The sequence below is a fragment of the Gekko japonicus genome, unplaced genomic scaffold (assembly GCF_001447785.1).
Source record: "Gekko japonicus isolate JY-2015 unplaced genomic scaffold, Gekko_japonicus_V1.1 scaffold64, whole genome shotgun sequence".
NCBI lineage: Eukaryota > Metazoa > Chordata > Lepidosauria > Squamata > Gekkonidae > Gekko > Gekko japonicus.
Window position 1 is genome coordinate 1,446,909 of NW_015170277.1, and position 21,176 is coordinate 1,468,084.

Consider the following 21,176-nt stretch of genomic DNA (forward strand, 5'->3'; position numbering starts at 1 on the left):
ATACAATTTAGACAAAAGACAGCAAATATAAAACATTTCACTGTTAAATTAATTTTTTGAGTTCTGGTTGCCACTCTTTGGGTTTCCTGATAGAGAACGGAGTATGTTTTGGAATGGAGAGAAGCAAGATGTTCAGCCTTTCAGTTTTTTTTCTTTTAGGGGATCTATGTTGGTATTCTGTATGTTAGTGAAAAGAAAAAAATTCGTTAAACATACCCAAAGCCCTTGGGTGCAGCTAAAGTAATTCTTTTTACATTATTGCTGTAATCCTTGCACGTTCTTAAATTGAGCTCAAATTCTGGCCATGTTCAGACATCACAGAAAACTCCAGTATTAGGCGCTAGCACAGCTGGTTCTTGTCCTCAAGCGTTTCCTCCCGTCTGCCATGCCCCTTGCATGCAGAGCATGAATAAAGGCTTGCCAAACCAGGAAGCTTTCAGTCAGCCTCCTGTTTGCCCGGATACCTGCATTCAGACGGCATGGGCAAAGTGGAGTTTTACTGATTTCTTCCCAAACTGTAAATCTGATACATTGTAGTAAGCAATATTCGCATGTTATCTTGCACCTGAGTACTGAGGCTCAGTAGGAGTTCTGCCTAGGAGAGTTCTTTAGCTGGACTGGCCTTTGTTAACCTGCTCACTTTGCCCTACAATCATTGTGTCATGGCAAGGCAAGACTTGGTACAAAAGTACCATTTACTGTGCTTAGGTGTGAACAGTATGGCCTGTTTTTGCAGTATTCCCAATCCACATGTATGATGCCATATTGAGAATCTACAGCTAAGCCCATTTCTGTGTTCTGTGGCAGAAAAACTTCTCTCCATCCTCTAACAGCTGTAAAGTGGAGAGAGCAACAAGCTCTTCAGAATCGGTAGAACCCTCTAAAGGGGTTGATAAGACATATTCTAGCTGATGCTGAAATGTGTCTGGCTCTACTTTGCATATTTCAAAATTGTGTTAATTGTGCTCAGTAAAATTCTGGTAGTAGCAATAATGTTATTTTTGAAACATATAACAGCTAGGTACTGTAAAGGTGCATTTTTAAAAACGTCTGTAACTGCTGGGTCACGATCAGCGTGGTTGAATAGAGGCTACTAGTATTTACACTAAGTCAGATGCTAGTAGAGCACATAATTGGATCACCAGCAAACTTTCTATCCTACTTAATCACAACTGGAACCTTGAACTGTCTTGACTTTGTCACAGTTCCCTTTGCCCAGTTCATCCAATAGTCACTGCCCCAGGTTCTCTTAAGGTATTTAGTTGTGCAGTATTGCTTATACTACAGATGTCAAAATGGAGTCCTGTTCAAACCGTTAGTTTAGAACCAAACCTTAGCTGCAGTGGTTGAAGTGCTCCCAGTTCCATTATAAGTTTCCCTCACAGCGTTTTGCATACCAATATGCCTGCACTCCCCATGCTTTGCAGTTGCCTTTTTGTCTAGATGACAGAGTGGTCTGTGTAAGTAAGGCTTTGCTGTGCAGTATTCAAGAGAAAACTTGGGCCTACAAAATGTTTGAAAAGGGAGGGTCCAGATAGAGTCACTTCTGAATGTATGGCGATAATGGGAATCTGTCCCACAGCGCCATGGTAACATAAATATTGATGGCAGTCTCCATGCGTTACCCCGCCACTGCCAAGAAGGAGCTGCCAGATTCTGACTCATAACTTTGAATAGATAGTGTTGCTTTTACAGGAGTTCAAGCAGATGAGCTATTTCACTTTTTATTAGATTTTACTAGGTTTTGATTTTATGGCTTTGACATGGAGCAGTGGGTAGCTACCACAGACTTAAAAAAAGCACCAGATTTTGAATGGTGGTTGAGTAGGATTGCATATTGTCTGCAAACTTATCTTTAAACTGTATTCTGCTATAGTTTGCCAGCTAGGAAAAGCCACAGAGTGGACCCTGTAGCGAATTTTGGTTGGCACAAGCCAGGAAATACAGGAGGGGTTCTATGTGCACAGAGTGGGAGGGAGAGGAAGGAAGTTCAGGAAGCTGCAACGTGATCCCAGCAGGCGAACTATGGCCTAGCCACAACACGCAAGCTAGGACAGTATGTGTTTGCAAATGTATGAATAAATCTGGAGCAGGTAGTCTGAGTAATGTGTCCCCCTAATGCAGGTCTCTTTGGACTGCCCTCTTTCTTGCCTTCACAGATGGAATGTTTTAAAATAGTCATTCAGAAAATGCTCTTTTGGAACAGATCCCGGACTTGGCAGATTTTCTGTGGCTTTAGGAGCCACCCCAAAAATTTAGGATCCAGACTTATTTTTCAGCTTCCAGAGTTTTATCTTTTAATGGCCATACTTCCTTATTATTGCTACTACTAAACCTAATCCTGAACTCTTCATAGTTGGCTTGTCCTTTTTTAAAAGCTGTAACAAAAACATAATAACCTATAAATAAATATGGAATAACTTTTTTATTATGACCCATCATAATAAAAAACTAATAGCTTAATAGTGCAGATAATACTTGTGTTGAGCTTCTGAACAGGCATTGTTAAAGGAGACAATGTTTTTGTTTGTTGTTTGCCTTAGATTAGGCCTGGTTAGGTCTGGTCATGTTATAGCAATTTCCCTTGCAAACTAGCTACAGTGGCAGGAAGAGATGAAGAGACATTTGATTTTCAGCATTCGTCTTTTTTTTTTTTTTTGCATGATTGTCAAAGTAGTTGACTAGAGTAATTCATAACTGAGACAAGATGAAAAGTCTTGATGTCTTAAGCCATGATTTGCACTATTTCTGAATCTGCCTGTACTGGCTGCACAAACCACAGCCCAATGCTTGCGTTTGACTTTTCAATGAAAACATGAGAACAGAAATTACTGGTGTCTCAAACATTTCAATTCTGACAGCTTGTGATAGTTTATGGCACCTTCACCATCAGGCCGTCTAGGTGAAAACAATTTTCCTAACCGAAAGTCCTATTCATTGTATCTTTATTTTTTATTTCAGTCATTTACGTACTGCTGCTTTTTCAGTAAACATGCCTGAAGCAGTTTGCAATGCAATAAGATAATAAAAGACAAATCATAACACCTTAGTGTAAAAACATCTAAAATACTAAGAGACTAGAAGCAGCACTTTGAAAAGTAACACTTTAAAAACCAGATAAGATAGGGGGGAAACTACTGCTGAAGGAAACGACTGCTGCCAACAGGAATAATCATCAGATTACCTAAAAGCTATGTGAGATTTGGCCTGGTGCAAAAAGCTCCTCAGTGATGGGAAGGGGAAAGGCAACTCCAGGCAGCAGCCACCAGAAGCCAGGGGCCTAAGGAGAAGGGGTTGAGAGAGTGGACATAACATCTGGACAGTGCTGTACTCAAGCAAACAGTCCCTTGGGTATTCTGGACCGAAACCTAGATTCTTAAACAACAGTAGCCATAAAACTGCAATAAAAATGCGGTTACCATAATCATACAGTCACTCTTGTGAGGACAGCTAGCAAGTCCAAACTGGAATAATGATGAGGGGTTGATACTTTCTCTGTTATGATACCATTCTTGTTACTGTGTTAAAAGAGATATTCGCTATTTTGTTAACAAGTGTGAGTGTGAAATGCCAGCCATTATCTTTTCACTACTGGAGCAAAAAGGCTTTCATAGAATCATAGAGCTGGAAGGGATCTTCAGGGCCATCTGGTCCAACCCCCTGCACAATGCAGGAAATTCACAAATACCTCCCCCCACATGTGACCCAGTGACCCTTGCTCCATACTTAGAAGGCAGCAAAAAACCTCCAGGACCCCTGGCCAAACTGGCCGGGAGATTAATTGCTGCTTGACCTCGAGGGGGTGATCAGCATTTCCCTGGGTGTGTAAGAAAGGGCCTTGAGAACTAAGCACTGATGCAGCCCTTCCTGCCCTCCTTCTCATGATCTGCCAAAGTTCACAGAATCAGCATTGCTGTCAGATGGCCATCTAGCCTCTGTTTGAAAACCCACCAAGAAAGAAGTTGCTTTGGGGCAAGCTTCAAATCTAGAGGTTGCTGACTATATGCATGTATCCAGCAAAATAGGGTCTTGAGTGCTATGAAGGCGGGAATAGAATAAGGATTGATGCTGAATTCTGAAATAACAGGGTTGGTTTCTTTGTTAGTCACTGTAATAAATATGCTTTGAGGCAGAGATTTCTGTGTTAAAATAAGTACTTCATGCATTTTATGTATGAGATAATCATCTTCTTTTGATTATGAATAAGCATTCTAGTGGAGGGATTGTCTCAGTCAGGAAGAGCCTTTGTCTTAAAACTATCCTTACCTCCTTGCCCGTGCCATAACAAACATCCTAGAGAGGATGTAAAATGAACTGAAGTGAGGCACCGTGGCTTCTGTAGACTGCGTTTGACAGTGATGCTTTGCAGGCTGCCTCCTCGGCTTGCTGCAGCGGCATGATATGTCTAGTTACAGGCTACTGTGTGCTTAATGGTATAAATGGGAAAATTGGAAGCTGATTGCATTTTGCCACCTTCAGTGGTGAGAGCTAGTGCTTCTGTCTTCTGGAACCTCTAAAATTTTGCCCTCTCTTGCAGGAGAGAAATGCTGAAAATGCTATTGAAGCTCTTAAAGAATATGAACCTGAAATGGGCAAAGTATATCGACAAGACAGAAAAAGTGTCCAAAGGATAAAAGCTAGAGACATCATCCCCGGTGATATTGTGGAAGTAGCTGGTGAGATACTACTGTTATATAATACATGTGTCTCAAAATGCCTTTTATGTTACAGCTTTTGAAGTGATGAGTTGGCAATACATTAAGTTCTTATGAATTGATTTACTGTTCAGGTACAGACAGTGTGAGTTAGAATGGGCTCCAGAGTCATTAAAACGGATGGGGATCTTGCTGCTGACTTCATACCCAATGCAGTCTCTCTTGCTGGATGACCTGCTTGTGCTGAACTGGTACTGGAGAGCTGGCTTGTAATCAGATTTCTGCCATTTTTTGGGTTGTGTAAATCTTGCCGGTATGTTGAGTGCCTGCATTATCAGCAGAATACTTTTGTCTGCCTCCTCCCTTTCCTCAGCAACTTCCATGCTGTGAAGGGAAGAAAACTGATTGCATCCAGCGGTACAGACTTGCTGCTAAAAAGGCCCACCTGACATGAAGTGACCTAAACAGGAGAACCATTGGCTCTGGCACAGGGCTACAGTATTGGCCTGGAGCTTCCATTGTAAAGAATGTTCATGGAACTGCATGACCTAGTCAGGCTCTTAGTATGCCTGAATCTTAGTTGGCATTTTAACCTATTGATATATTTATTCAAGCATTTTTACCCACCAGTTAGCTGAGATGCGTGGTGGGGTGGTTTGCAGTCCAATAATACAGTAAATAAAAAAGACTCAATTTGCTCAGAGTATTTCCAAGTGAGCAAAACTCTGTATGCTGTATGTTAATGGTGAAAATGTATGTTCTTGTAAAGGATATAGCAGGTCTACCAGCTGCTTCTTGCCTGTGTTTCCAGTATAAGATGCCCAGTGCATAGTTCTTTTAACACTTCCCTACTCCCAATTGCCAGCTCTCCCCTTTTGCTGTTACATGATACAGTAGCCTTTATGGAATAGTATATGTGGGGAGGCAGCTGTGGTTTTCTCTAGCTCTTCTCTCCATGATATCCTTCAGTTTCACCTCACCAGTGTGTTGTACTGGCTTAACTAGCCATCTTAGTCCTTTTCGTATAGCAAAGAGCTCTGTGACGCAATTATTGTAGAATGAGGTTTTGTAAGCAATTTCTAGAAGCTTCTAGCCACAATATGTTTTGATTTAAAATAGCTGAGATGAACGTGAAACTGTGTACTTAAAAACATAATATAATTCCCTTTATTTGACGCTAACACTTGACAGGTCCCCCCCCCCCCCTTCAACTGGAGTATAAACGTCTCTGTTGGTTGGGGTCCAGTTTCCATCCTTTTGAGGTGTGTTGAATGGCTTTAAGGTTGTGGACTCCGTTTTAAATTATAAATATTTGCAGTCCTATAGTTACAGTATCAATACACCTTGAAAGAAAACGTTTTTGATTGTAAATCTGATACATGCCCTGATGCAAATATATTGCCTTTTGAGGTATCTTTGTGTATGGCAGATAGCTTGCTTTGATTTGCTGTGATGCCCGATTCTGTATCTTCTGCCTCATGTTGCTGAATGTATAGTGTTGGATAAATGGGCAATCTCCTCCAGTTCCCCTGTTTGACTGCAGACCCCTGCATCCCTCTGGAACAGCATTTTGTCGTGGTCAGTGGGCTGTGTATCGGGGGGGGGGTCTGTTCTGCTGATGGAAAATTAATCGTTGGATTGCATAGGTTGCTAAATTTCAACTAGTAGTGGCAGTAAGTTTAGATGATCAGTTGCACTTAATTTGTTATCAGCTTGAGTCTTTCGATACTGATTACATACATTTAACTACTGTGCTGACAAAGTTGACATGGTTATTCTGATAGCCAGTGACTCCCATAGTGGCAACAATGCCAAGATGGTAGGTACCTTTAGGATGGTAGGCAGGGTCCTGTTCACAGAACAGCCTTCGAAATGAACCCGGATATTCTGTGTAGTCTGCCCTGTTACGGTTCGTGAATTAAATGAGTGTACCTAGTGAAATGTTCAGGATAGGCAGCAAAGAGTACATACACTGTGTTCCATAGCTAGTGTCAAGACCTGAAGGTGAGAGAGACTATGTGCATGCCTCTGTCACAAGTATAAGCGTATTGGGTGGCCTTTGACACAGTGCCCGCAAAATGCGGGCCATGTAGGGAAGCAACAAATCACTTGATGCTGGGATGCATATCTGGCCTTGGAATTCTAGGCTGAGTGCCAATGACATTTGTATGGCCAGGCAAGTGCACCTCACCGTTGACTGGTGTAAATAACCAGGTGGTAGCTATCTCCTATATATCAGTGGTGCATAATGTTGAGGAGTGCTTCCTTATAGGCTTTTTTTGGGGGGAGGCATCAAGGCACAGTCATTAACTCTAAAAAAAGCATCTCTTTTGTCAGGAGGAAATGGGTTCTAAACATAGGCGATGAGTTTTTGTGTATCTGCCCTTAGCCATATCTTGCCAGGCAGTAACTTAATAGCACCAAGCAACTGTTGGGCTTCCAGGATATGTAAAATACTTGGTAAATTTTGGCTTGGTGAGAACTAAGCTGAAACTAAGCTAGGATTACACTCAAGTTTCAGTCTGGTAGATGTTTGTATGCTGTGCTCCCCTTCAAAAACACTGCCTTCTGCTAAGGAGGTGCTTGGCAGAGGCTTTAGACACTAAAACTTACAGGCTCAGATTCACTTCTGTGGATGTTGTCTACAATCCAGTCATGTGGAATTATGCATTGGTGAGGGGAGCTAGCAGTCTGTAGCGATTGGCCGTGTGGTAACCTGACAACATGGCAAGCTTGATGTAGATAGAAATGTGGATGAGGTTGCCTTCATGATGTGGCCAGTCACTTCCAATTGCTGGATCTCCTCCTAGATGCCAACCACCTTGTGAGAAAATCATAAAATGCCACCATGCGCAGCTGGGCTTTCACTAACTACCTAGAATATGTCTAGGTCAGGCTTCCCTTTCTTGCTTGAAACAACTATTTCTGTCACTCGCTAGTGAAAGTGGCAGTTTGTACCGCAGTTGTAAATTTGTTGATTAAGATGAGAGGAAAGAGGTTAAAATATGTCCCCTTAAAATGTGCTAAGGCTGGAAAAGAGGCCTACATTTGGACACTGGTAGGATAGGAACCAAAACATCACAGACTTGGCATTCAATCAAAAAAAGGTACATGCTTTGACATCTTGTTACATATTTTTAGGGTATGGGTTACTGAGAGACAGCAAAGGTGATTAAACAGGCATTATTCTTTAAGAAAAGGAAGTGCCGAGGTGAGAGGTTTTATAGTTTGTGATTTTATCATGCTAGATTATTCTAGTACATGACAACCAATTACCAAAAGGAGTCTACTTTGGATAATAAAGAAGTTTAAGACATACATCTTTTAGGATTATTTGTTGATAATGTGCCTCTTGGGCCTTGTGCTGTTTTATAGCAAACTGATTGCAGTTTAGTAACTTGAGGGTGATGTCCAGATGCTGTCCTCAAATGGCTTTTCACCTTTACTGATTTGCTGTAGATTTTCATGGGATTTTCACTATTTGAGGGTGTTTCTTTACTCTGCAGTTGCTGTTAAATTAATGGTACAAAATGCAGAGCTTAATTCTTTTGCTTCTGAAATCTGACCTAAAAGTATCATTTGCATACACACACAGCTGAGGGGGCAAGAATATTCTTTTTAAGATGGAACTTCTTGGTAAACCCGACTATATCATTGGGATATCCGTATTAGGCTCCATATATGTGTGGCACACTCTATGCCCCATCTCCTGTGCCCTATCCCCTGCTTCTGTAGAGAATACGTGAACTTTATGGATTATCCTCAGCGTGTACAGAGGGCTTGTAATGTGACTGTTCACATGTAATGCTAAACCATAGGTTAATGTTACTCAGGCGAGCCTTGAGCTTGCACATTCCTTATACTGCTCATACTGTTTTCCTCCCTGAATTCACACATGATGACAAACTGGGGCTTGCAGAAAAATGAGGAGCATAGTTTGGCGTAGTGGTTAAGTGTGCGGACTCTTATCTGGGAGACCCAGGTTTGATTCCCCACTCCTCCACTTGCACCTGCTGATGTGACCTCGGGTCAGTCACAAGCTCTGGCACAGCTGTCCTTGAAAAAGAGCAGTTTGTGTGAGAGTTCTCTCAGCCCCACCCACCTCACAGGGTGTCTGTTGTGGGGAGGGGAAGGGAGAGGAGTTTGTAAGCCGCTCTGAGACTCCAAGTGAAGGGCGGGGTATAAATCCAATCTCTTCTCTTCTCTTCTTCATATGGGGGAGCATCCTTGACATTCAAATTAGGACACTGTATTTGTGCTGCGTTCAGATTTCTTAATGGGGTCATATGAATTAGCCAACTTCAGATTCACAGAAGCTTTCTACATATACTGTACTTTAAGCAGGCTGCTTGCTGTCATGCAGTTGTTCGAGTCTTGTACATTTTTAAACTTCATTTAGCAAAAGGCAGCATCACTGAGGGGAAGCTTTGCTTAGGCCTAAGGACTGAAAGATGCTCTTATTGATGAAAGCAGCTTGATTCCAGACTGTTCTAATCCTGCTCCTTCCCTTATGGTGCATAACTTTTCTGTGTCATTAACAAACAGCCACTGTTCTTGTTGAAGGAAGAAGGCATTTCTATCAAGCCTCCTCCTGTGAAGGTTTTAATTTCTACTACTTCTGTTTGTTGTGACTGAGAGGCAGGATATAAGCTTCCTGAATAAATACTGTTAACTGTCCTTTAAAAAGTATACACAATATGGCCCCGGTCACACGGCAAAGTTGCCACGGGAGAGGCACGGGAGTCCTGCGGATTTTCCAGGCGCGATCTCACCCCAACATCTGGGAAGTGCAGTGCTCCCGTGGCTCCCCGCCGAAAGTGCGGAGTTAAAAACTACTAGTACCTACGAGGTACTAGTTTCCTGAAACCGCGGGCCAAGGGCGGGCGTCTGATCGCGTTCGGTGGACTTACGTGGCATCCGGCGCCCGCTGCTGTTCGTCTCTGCAGGTTGCGCAACAGCGCATGCGCACAAAGAGCGATTGCTAGTGCGATGGCGCAGCTTCTGTGCTGCGCTGCAGGATACGCGTCTGATCGGCATTTTCCCCGAACTACGGGACCTCAACCGGGACGTGTGCTCGGGCAGCTGCACGTTAGTTTCCTCCGGGGCAGTTAGCCACACCTCCCCTCCCCCCTGCACAATATCCGGCCCATGTGAACGGGGCCTATGGTTAGGAACGGATCTTGCACTTTTTGAAGATACTTTTAAAAAGCTTTTAAACTTACCACTACATACTTGAAGGTTTAAAAACCAGTATTAGTACCACACTTTCTTAAAAGTGCAATTGAACTGAGTTCAGTGAAACTTCTCCTTGCTTAATAGGACCCTAGGCTACTTGTCTAAAAGCAAAAGTATATTTTTTGGCTGTGCTCTATCTTTACATATTATTTCAGAGTGTCTGTGTTTATGTAATTGAAACACAAGAAACAATGCTTTGCTTAAACATAATGTGATATTAATATTACCCTTGGAAATTAGGAAATATTGGAAATATTACTCTTGGAAATTGTTCTGAGTAAGAAGAGTATGACATCTAGCCACACTTGTCAGTTTATCACTGAATGTAGCTTTCAGCTGGGATTTTGTCTGTGTGTGAGAGAGAGGGAGGGAGAGAGTCTGTTAGAAGTGTTATAAAGTAAAAGATTAATCCCTGCCCCCTGCCCTGGCTCACTGGAATTGATGATCTACCATAGGGTTCAAACCAGGACAGTGCATTTATCTAAATTTATAAAACGAAGGTTTAATTTGATACCTTTTGCTGGAATTGGTGGCTTTCCCCCTTGTGAAGTTACTAAGCCATAAAGTTTAGACAAAATGAAGCTTGTGCTATTCTCATTCTTTGGATTCACAGAATAGCTGCTTTCTCATACCCATAATAAAAACTGTTCTTCAAATGAAACTTTATTAAAACCAGAGGTCCAAAACAAAATGTTTGAACATCAAGGTAACCAGCTGTTAATACTGCATATTGCTGTGGCAGATTCTTTTAATTAAGCTAAAGTCTTTGTGTTTAAGGATTAATGAAACATCACTACTGTGTAGGTTTAATGTTAACTGAATATATACCCTTGTCATAATTATTACTGGATGCTTCAGCTTCATTTTGAAGACGTGCCAGAATCCTCTGAATGCTATTGCTGGTCTTCCCTTTTGAACTAAGAGGCTGCATTTCTATCACTAGCTATGTTGACTGTAGTGCTACTTGCTGCTTTGGGGAATTACTCTTCCTTGTGTTTTAAGCCTACGCACTTAGCTATTGCTATAATTATAAGTCTCCTAATTATTTTCAACTAACAGTTTACCAGTCTGCATTTAAACACTCATAATTATCTCTATTGCAAGTGTCCAAAGTGGCATTTTTTTTGTAAGAGCAATAGAGAGCTCTAAGATTTAAGGGTATTGCGACAAAATCATCATAGCTGGTTACAGGCTGTTCTGATCATTTCAGAAACATGCTCACCAACAGATCATTATAGTCCTAAAGTAAGCCCTGCCAGGGTTTCTGTGTGAAAATTGCTGACTTGTATGTTCTTTGGGGCAGTGAAGGAGAAAATGGCATCAAGACATTTGGATCCAGGCCTCTGTTTTGTTGCACAGAAAGATTTGTGTACCTCTAATTTCCATGATCCAGTATTACCTCATGCTGTTCTGAGAGTCCCTCAATTTTTGTGAGTGGTTTTTCTAGTGATGTGAGAGTGCCGTTGGAGGTGATGGTGATGGGAAAGCCCCTTTCTGAGAGCTGCTGCTATGGGCGAACGGTATGCTACCCTTGGTCAGTTCGGGTGGTCTTGCCCATGGACTAGTGAACATTAGGATGTCCAGAGGGAGCTCACTAGTTTTCATTGTCTTAGAAAAAAGAACCGATTCAGTTTAGATTTATAAACTGGGGACTGAAAGTAGAAATGGAGCATGGTGGTGATTTGTAATTCTTAGCTGGCAAATAAGAAGCAGCTTGCACATTTTCAAAAGTTCAGTATTACAAAAAAGGTAATGCAGGGCTGGAAAAAGTACAAAAGGGGGCAGCCAAGATGATTAGGGGTTGGAGCAAGCTTCCTGTGATGGAAGGCTGGAGAGGCTGGGATTTTTCAGTCCAGAAGAAAGATGACTAAGGAAGATGGTAGAGGTTTATAAAATTATGTATGGGGTGGAGGAAGGGGATAGGGATATGAAGGCCCAGGGGTGGGGATAGGGAAAATTGGGGGTTAACCCCATTCTTTCAAGGCCTTTAAAAAAAAAATTCCAATATGAAAACTTGGAAATTTTGGAGAGTACTGAAAATAACTCATGAAATATTTTCTCTTTTCAAATAGGTGAAATGCTTGTAAAAACTAAGTGGGCATGCCGTAGACACATACAGCTCTTAAATCCATCTCTTCACCTAGGATAGGTAATCTTCATGATGAGAGCATGCAGGGCTTTCATTGCTTCTCAACAATTGCATCCTTCGGTTCTCCTTTTGTCCTGATGTGGTTTAACTTTTCATCTCTCCTTTAAATCACTGTGACACATTTTCCCACAGACTGGGTAAAAAGTAGCTTATTGTAAGTCAATAATTAGGCATGCAAAAAGAGATTTTGCAGTGTGGGTTGCTAAAAGCATCAAGACAAACAATAAGAATTTTTAAATACATCCAAAACAGTAAACCAGTACATCCAAATGTGGCCCGCCCATGTCTTTAATCGGGCCCGCGGTTCTTCCCATCCCCACCCCACCCCGTCCCCACCCTTTGAAGCTTGAGGCTGCCGAAGCTTCCCTCCGTCAATGTTGATAAATGTAATGTGATGCACATTGGAACAAAAAAAATCCCAACTTCAGGTATAGGCTAATGGGGTCTGAACTTGCTTGAGACTGAGAGGGGAAAAGATCTTGGGGTCATAGGTGACAGCTCAATGAAAGTGTCAACCCAGTGTGCTGCAGCAATGAAAAAGGCAAACCATGTTAGGGATTATTAGGAAAGGGATTGAGGATATTGTAACGCCCCAGTATAGATCTATGGTGCAGCCTCATTTGGAAATACTTTGTACAGTTCTGGTCACCATATCTCAAAAAGGACATGGCAGAGCTGGAAAAAGTACAGAGGAGGGCAACCAAGGAGGTTGGAACACCTCTTCCCTATGAGGAAAGGCTGAAGAATCTGGGAAAGAGATGACTAAGAGGTGACATGATAGAGTTTTATAAAATTATGCATGGGATGGAGAGAGTTGACAAAGCAAAATTGTTTTCCTTCTTCCCAAAATACTAGAACACAAGATCATCCAATGAAACTGATGGGCAATAGGTTCAGGACGGACTTTACACAGACAGTGATTAAAATGTGGAATTCTCTGCCAGAGAATGGCCACAGAAATAAACAGCTTTAAAAGGGGATTAGACAGATTCATGGAGGATAATTCTGTCAGTGGCTACCAGCCATGGTGACCAAGGGGAACCTCCACATTCAGAGGCACTAATCCCCTGAAATCCTAGAACCAGGAGGGCTCGGCCTCTGTGCCCTGTTGTTGGCCTTCCAGAGGAACTGGTAGGCCACTGTGTGAAACAGGATGCTGGACTAGATGGACCCTCACTGGTCTGATCCAGCAGGGCTCTTCTGATGTTCTTAAGGAGGGGGGCCGAAACTGCACCAAAGCCTCAGAGGAAAACTGAAAGTTTCTCTGAGAACATAGCTCTCTCTAACTATATAGCAGAAATTAAGGCACATGCACTGAGATAGCATAGGGTGCATCAACTTTCAATTTTCTCTTTAAGTATTGGGAATATTTGCAATTTTGTTTGTACAAAACTAAGACATTTAATGTCCATAAATATGTCAAATATTGTGGTTGTATATGCTAAGTTATAAATGATGCATTTTGTGTTAAAGCAGTAAAATAAAATCAGGTTTGATAGGATTTTAAGTATTGCATATATTTCCGTTTCCCCCCAAATTTCCAGAATTTTTTTCTCTATTGAGAGACAGCGTTTTCTTCCTCTCCCATAATACTAGAAATCAGGGACGCCCGAATCAGTAATCAAGTTGTGGAATTCACTGTCAGTGGAAATAGTGATGGACGCAAATGCTTTAAAAGGATGTTGGACAAATTCATGGAAAAAAGGTCTTTGGATGGCTACAGGCCATCGTGACTAAAGAGAAGCTCCCATCTGTGGAGGTGGCAATGGCAAACCTTTGGATGCCAGTGCTGGGAGGCAGCAGTTGGGAGAGCTGCAACCTCTGTGCCCTGTGTGTTTGGCCCTCCAGGGCTATAGGCTGGCCACTGTGTGAGACAGGATGCTGGACTAGTTGAACCAGTGGTCTGATCCAGTAGGCTCTTCTTAAGTTCTTATTCTCTGCAGTCTAGGGATAATGCTTGTACAGGAACCTGGCATTAGTTGTTCAGGTTCTGTTGTTTATCAGACTTGTGACATCTTCAAATGCATCAAACATTAACAGAGGTGTAGAAAAATGTGTCTTCCACAAAACTTGATAAACAGTAGAGTAGCCTGCACACATAGTTTCTACGTAAATGCCAATGTTTTTCAGGTGTGAATTTTGTCTGGATTAGGTATACTGCAGGTAGCTATATCAGGAAAGACACAGAAGGTTATGCGATTTGTTTTCCATATCCTTGATGAGAATTGAGATTAGGCTGAGCAAATAATGCTTCAGTAATCAAAAATGACGACAACTGGGTGTTGTTATGAAAGAAAACATTGAGCTTGTATGGCAATTAATTTTTCCAGTCAAATATCCAGTTCGGATATTTAAGAGGTTTGGTAGCTTCTTCAGACATTGAGTTATTCTGAACAGCTAAGATGGTTATTGCGGTATATTGGGAAATAAAGAACTTCCTTGTATGAAAGATTGGTTTAATTGCATTTGGAGTCTAGCGTTATTAACTAAATAAACATACCACCAAAAGATGCAAAGAAACAATTTACAGTGTACAGATAGGTTTTGTGAATGCTGGGCAATTTGTATTATGTACTAAAATGAAAAAGTTACAGGTAAAACATATCCTTTTGCTTTTTATGATTTGTAACCTCCCTTGTCTTCTCTTTGTAATAAGCTATTAGGTAGTATATGCAGTAATTAATAAGTCTGGTTTCCAGCCACCTTGGTTTTCACTTTCAACAAAGGGGGTTAATAGGTTGCTTTCATGTATCAAGGTTTACTTCAAGCTCTAGACACTTTAGCCCTGTGTTTCTAACATCTGTCTGGATTACAAGTAGGCAATTGTAAATAAAACCAAGTCTCTGACAAGATGGGCTACAAGATGAAGGAAACTGGACACTGGTATAAGGACTGAGAGACACCAGCACCAATCTCTTTCAGTAAAGTGTTGTGGGAAAATGTAAAGTAAACAGTAAGGTTTTGTGGGAAATGTAAGGCAACAATGAACTTGCACAGCTCTCTTTCGGAACATTACACTGAAAGATTTATAACACATAATGGCAATTTTTGAGAAACTTGGTGGTACCGGAATGTCAAACCTGTGTACTGTACTCGGGCATTAGAATGGTCAGCATCTGAGAGTTACCCAGACTTAATTGTTCACTTGGGTAGTTTAGCAGATTCTTGAACAATGAAAATGTTGGCCTGATTGTTTTAGGCAGCGGGGATTGCAATTAGTAGCCATTACCAGGAAAACACGTACATTCTGTGCGAGGACGTCATTGGGTACCAAAAGCCTCTTTGAGCATGTCGGCATTGTTCTTATTTGGGTTCATCGACACCACATTTTCTGAACAGTTAAAAATGATACATTCTAAAAACTTAGTATTAAGAACGGTAGCATTTTCTTAAATGCCATACTGTAGGGTTACTGTTGTGTTCACTTCTGCTGCATGCGTTGAGTGCAGAGCTGCATGAGAGATCCTTTTGCAAGGAGCTCTTACAATTGTCTATAGCTGTCATGCCTTGACTGAGCTGCCTAAATTCTTGGTAAAGAGATCTCGTCTTTTAATATGCCATTGTCAAGTGTGGTAGTGCATTTGAGATGTTCAGCTGTCGAAAGCCGGGCTCCCCTGTGCGCTGTAGAGGGTGATGGGCTTTCTCTTGCGTTGTGCTGAGTCTCAGCCTGCTGTGTGGTGGAATCGTGAAACTGAAAAACAGCTGCTATCATGTATCTACATATAAACCTCCTCACGACATCAGGGGAGTGCACTCAAATATTTTGCCCATTTTTGGCCTTGGTCATTGTTTGCCTTGTACTATTTTCTCTTCACTGCTCAGGGGCACAGAGTTTTCATGTACAATAACGGAACAAAGGAAAAAGAGTATAGCAGGCTCATCTATATAGCTAACCATATAAGTATAATGTAGTTTTATGTCCCAGCAGAGACTCCAGTCATGCTAGGAATATAATTTTAACCTTGTGAGAAACTGCACAAAATGTGTTCTTATTTTCTAAGAGGGTATCTAAAGCCACAAATTTATATGTACTTTTATCATCTGGGAAGTGTTTCCACTTGTATTCTTGAGCATAAAGGCTGCTGCTCTTCTGTGGTTCTCGCAGCCTCATTCTCCCTACATGCATGATTGCTGCCAGTTGCATAAGCAGTTCCTGAAGGAATTAACGTTGACTCCATGTCCCTGCGGTAAAACTAGAGGGACCATGGTGTAACAAGTCCAGTCTCTGTGTCAGGATCAGCCATTATTAACTGGTGATGCAAGAATTTTCGGTGCCCTCTTCCTGTGCGTTTTGGAATGCTTTTAAGAACTTGCTATTTTTTCAGTTGCTGGATTTTATATGAACTTTTCTTTTAAAGTGTTGGTGCCTGGTGAGATCTTGTCCATGGGGTCGCGAAGAGTCGGACTCAACTGTGCGACTGAACAACAACAACAAATGCACCATGTTAGAAATATTGTTGAGGTGAAATGTGGATGAGTGTACAGGAATTGGAGTTGGAAAGGAAGTTACTGGGATCTCAAGTGCTGTTATGTGTTGTGTCCAGTGGTGCTCCAAAATACAGGTGGTATTTTTTCACCTGTTTACATCAAACATTAGAACCCCACCTACAGTGTTGTGACACAAACTGTATTGGGAACTCCCTCTACAGCTCGTCATGCAGCTTTTGGAACATGAGGTATTTGAGAAATGCCAGTTTAAAGCTCAGTTTGCTGTATGCAACTGTTAGAACAGTTGTGTCCTGCCAGCTATCTGTGTCTTAATGTACTGATACAGAATTAATGGAAATTTGAAGCGTACATGTGCACTTGCATGCATCTTTATAATATGTGCTATGAGACTATAGCTATGATACTATATAAACATAACTGAACTCTCCATTAAAAACTATAGCTATGATACTATATAAACATAACTGAACTCTCCATTAAAAACTAAAGAAATAGTAAAGGATTTAAATCTCAGGAAGAGAAATCAACATAGAGAATTTCCTAAATAGTTAGACAGCGAGAAGTACTTCTAGAGGTATCTGTAGAGTTTCTTTTGGAAGTTCTGAAAAATATTTTGAGTTAGCTGTTCGGTTGTTGAAATGAGATAAATTAAATTAATGTCCTATTAATAGTATGCTTACGCTGATGTTATGTTCCATAATGATTTAAATTCATGTGTTTGTATGTTTTTTATTTCACAGTTGGAGACAAGGTCCCTGCTGATATAAGAATTACTTCTATAAAATCTACAACTCTAAGGGTAGACCAATCAATTCTTACAGGTATGTGGTTTTCGGGGCTCTCTCCGAAAATGTTTGTTTTTAGCCAGCAGTTGAAAACAGATTAGAAATAAGGTCCTGATTACAGCAGGGTCATGCTGTTTAGTCGACTATTAGATGTTGACCTGGTGAACAAAAGCAACGCATATTGCATTTGGGTGCGGACATTACACTTGCTCTCAGTATTTGACTAGCACACCTTCATAGGTCTTGTTAAACTAAATATCCAAAATGCTGAGTTTGGCTAGAATCTGGAATGAACAAGATGTGCCTGTTTCTTATAATCTTGGGGTAATCAGTTTGTACTGTAGGAAGTCATATTGAAATCAAGAGAGAAACTTTCTGGCTAACTTCCCTCAGTAAATTGCAGATATTACTTGTAAAATACAACTTGTGCAACTTGTCTACAACAAAGAATTACAGGGAGGGGGAGAACTCTTCCTTCCTTCCACTTTTGGTTGGTTCACTTGACATCATTGACAGACTGTCAAAAATAAAGGGCCCAGTGGGAGCATATATGTGCTCTTTCCTAATAGACTTCACCTTGGGTTTCCTTGACAGTGCTTGCTGTTCATCTAAAAAAATGTTTTTAAGAGTAATGCTGGAGTGGAGGCTTTTTTGTATTCTGACCTAGTTGCTGCATTAGTTTTTTTTATTTGACATTTAAAGGCAAGAGTAATGTGCTTGCTTTGTGGAATGTAGGTCAAATGTAGGTTCTTACCCAGAGAAACAAAAAAGTGCATGAACCATTGAGGCCTTGCAAAGCCAAGGAGAGATGTGCATCTGTTAATTCCCCTTCTTGGTCAGTGGATTAGAGTACATGTTGGTACTAAATATAAACATTCAGAAAGCAGCATAGCCAAATGGATTGGACCTCAGGGATCGAATAGATCTTTTAAAAATACTACAATGGCTTGAACCTGTTCTAGCTTACTTGTAAAGTATTCAACACAACATAAACCCAAGCCTGTATAGAGTAGGACCTACAGGCTGAGTGTCAGCCCCATTCCTTATTTAAAGCTCTTTATGGGAATTCCAAATGTCTACTATTTGCAGTCCTTTTCCTTTAACATCATGGAAAGGCCTAGGACCATTAAAAATGTAGGTGGGAATGGGAGAATATCTGCTTTGGTTCTCGTCTCCTTGGCACCAGTTTAGAGGAATCTGTTTTAGCTAGCCAGCCAAGTTTCATGGTCTATTTCTGTTGGAGATTCCCTTGCTGATGTGAGTGGCTGGGAGTGAAGCTCTTGTGTGCTGTTGCCTCTGAATTCAGTTAAGGCTTTCGGGATGGGAAGAACAGGTGAAAAAGAGGCTGAAGGGAGAAAAGAGCAGCGGTAACTGGCATGGCTAAAAGCCTGTAGTGGCGAGGGAGGGAATGTGTAGAGAGAAGAGAAAGACGTGAGAGAAAAATTGAAGGATATGGTAGTGGTGCTTAACAGTGGGTTAGAAAGAAAGCATTGAGTTCAAAGTTCTACTTGACAAAATTTTGAAAACAGATTAATCAGTTTTAAGTTCAGGAAATGTAAGGGAACAGTTATTTACCATGTCAGTGGGTACCTTACTACTGCGAAGGTGTGATGCATCATAGGCAAAAAGGTCTGGATCCTGTAATGGCATGTTTTCCCATGTATAATTTGGGAGATGTTTTTCAATATAAGATCATTGTGGTTACTGGGTCACAGTATGGATCTTGAGTTTTGCGTTTAGTTAATGATACAGACGAAAAGGTCCAAGTGCAATTTATAGAGGCGTAATTCTTTGGACTGGAACCAAGCAGGGTCCTTCCATCAGCAGGAGTGCGCTCTTAGACCCCAGCTCTGTTTCCTGATGGCAGCCTACGGCTGAGGTCCCCAGCATGGTGCCTGTGGGTGCCATGGAGCCCACCAACAACTTTCCTGGCACCTGCAAAGAGTTTTTAGAAAGTGGTCAGGCCAAGTGAGGCTTTTGAACCCAGCAGGGCTTCTGTTTGGCCACCGGGTATTCGGTTGGCTTTGCAGAGTTTTTAAAATGATTGACCTCTGTTAGTGTTTTGTGTGTCGTGACCTGCCCTGAGCCCACCTGCAGGGGGAGGGTAAGATAGACATCAAAATAAAAAAATAAAATGTCGCTTTGGCAACAGCTGCCACCACAGCACAAGGATCTTCATTGTGTGACTGAAAGTAAGCTGCGGCAGCCATTTTGTAGCTGGCTTTGCCTTTTGCAGCAGCTGTTTTATGGTAGCTAATTTGTGGCTGCGCCCACCATGCTGTTAGAATTCCAAAGGTGCCCGTGGTCTCGAAAAGGTTGGGCGTCCCTGGCCTAGAAAGTGATGGCATAGCATTGACAGCAACACCGGGTCTCTGTTTAAGTTATGATGGGGAAATTTAGCTAAGAGACCATTTGCTTAACGGGTGTGCAAGCTACTCCAACTATACCTCAGTCAGTCTGTCTGTGTCTCACTCGCTCTGTCTCTCTCTCTCTCTGTCTATCTATCTGTCTCTCTCTCTCTCTCACACACACACACAGAGAGAGAGAGAGAGAGAGGAAATAAAAGAGGTGAAGCAATCTTAAAGAGATCAGAGACAAAAGAGGGTGAAGCTTTGATGATGATGATAGGGTTTATAGCTTCCTGTCCAGATGTGCAGACATCCATGGAGAAGGGATTATGGCCCAGAGTTTGGGGGTGAATTGCCATTTGGCATCCTGGGGCAGGCACACACTCTGAGGCCATGTACTTTTGAGGATATATACTGGAGCTGGCTGAATGGGTTTGATGACCGATGATGGTCCTGCCAAGGTAGGTTGAATAGGTTCCCAGATTCAGACTAAAGGTGGGAAATGGGTCCCTGATAGGCACTAGGAAGGATCGCTAAACACTTGAATGCTTTTTTATTGATTTATGCTGGTAGTGCATTGGCTTGCGTATTTGTGTTAGTATCATATGTGTTATGGGGAGCAGATTTCCCCCCTCTATTTTGTTTTGGAAGGCAGTTTTTGTGAATGGCATGTTTACTTACTTTGACAGTCATTTCCAGATGCTTCAGTTGTTTGTGTTCCTCTGATGACTACCATTTAAAACGATAATTTCAATCGTAATGGTATGTTTTTAAAATTGCATTCCATGGTTAATGCAGCAATACAAGCTTCTTTTAGACAGTACAGATATAAGATCGGCCTTTGATTTGAGTTGTGCGTCCCTGCAGTAACTGACAAACTCTTCTTGATTAGTAAACATCTTAAAACTTTCATTCAATTGTGCACCAAAATTCCCAGTTCCCTATACACACGACAAGTCCATAGATCCAATGCACATTGCATGCTGGAGGTGATCTTTGTGAAATGGTTGCCTTCTTTAAAAGCTGGCTTTCATGATCAAGGGAAGCAATTCCAAAATCATTAATTTTTGTCCGTGGAAGAATAATTCTCACACTTGAATGATAAGACTCCATATAGACACTGTATTCTGATGGAGCAGTTTTAATAGCTGCAAAATGTTTGAACTGTGGGGAGAGGCTTAATATGACTAAAAAGCTGTAACCTTTTATCTAGGTGAATCCGTATCTGTAATCAAGCACACAGACCCTGTGCCTGATCCTCGTGCAGTGAATCAGGACAAGAAGAACATGCTCTTTTCTGTAAGTGAATGATTAAACACATGTGTGGGTGTGCGCATTATTGAGGGACTAGTCTTTGGCTTTCTTCCTAGTGGCGCTTTTAACCAGCCTTCACCCATTTCATCTAGGATAGGTGATGTAGGAAGTATTTACAATATCTTGTTATATAAATGATTACATTTTTGTGGAACTAAATGAGCAAAGTTAAAGTAGCATGTAGACATAGTCTTCAATTATAGTAAACTCCCGAACACTTAGAGCCATTCATACAAAACAG

General features: G+C 41.4%; 1 protein-coding gene across 2 annotated transcripts in view; it reads left to right on the forward strand.

The window, feature by feature from the left end:
• The window catches only part of ATP2A2 (ATPase, Ca++ transporting, cardiac muscle, slow twitch 2), a 65,345-nt gene that overhangs the window by 15,834 nt on the left and 28,335 nt on the right, over positions 1–21,176 (forward strand). For both annotated transcript variants that reach the window (XM_015417689.1, XM_015417688.1), the window contains exons 5-7: positions 4,538–4,676; positions 17,229–17,309; positions 20,835–20,920. In XM_015417689.1, coding sequence (XP_015273175.1) covers positions 4,538–4,676; positions 17,229–17,309; positions 20,835–20,920 — 306 coding nt within the window. The remainder of the gene's footprint in view (positions 1–4,537; positions 4,677–17,228; positions 17,310–20,834; positions 20,921–21,176) is intronic.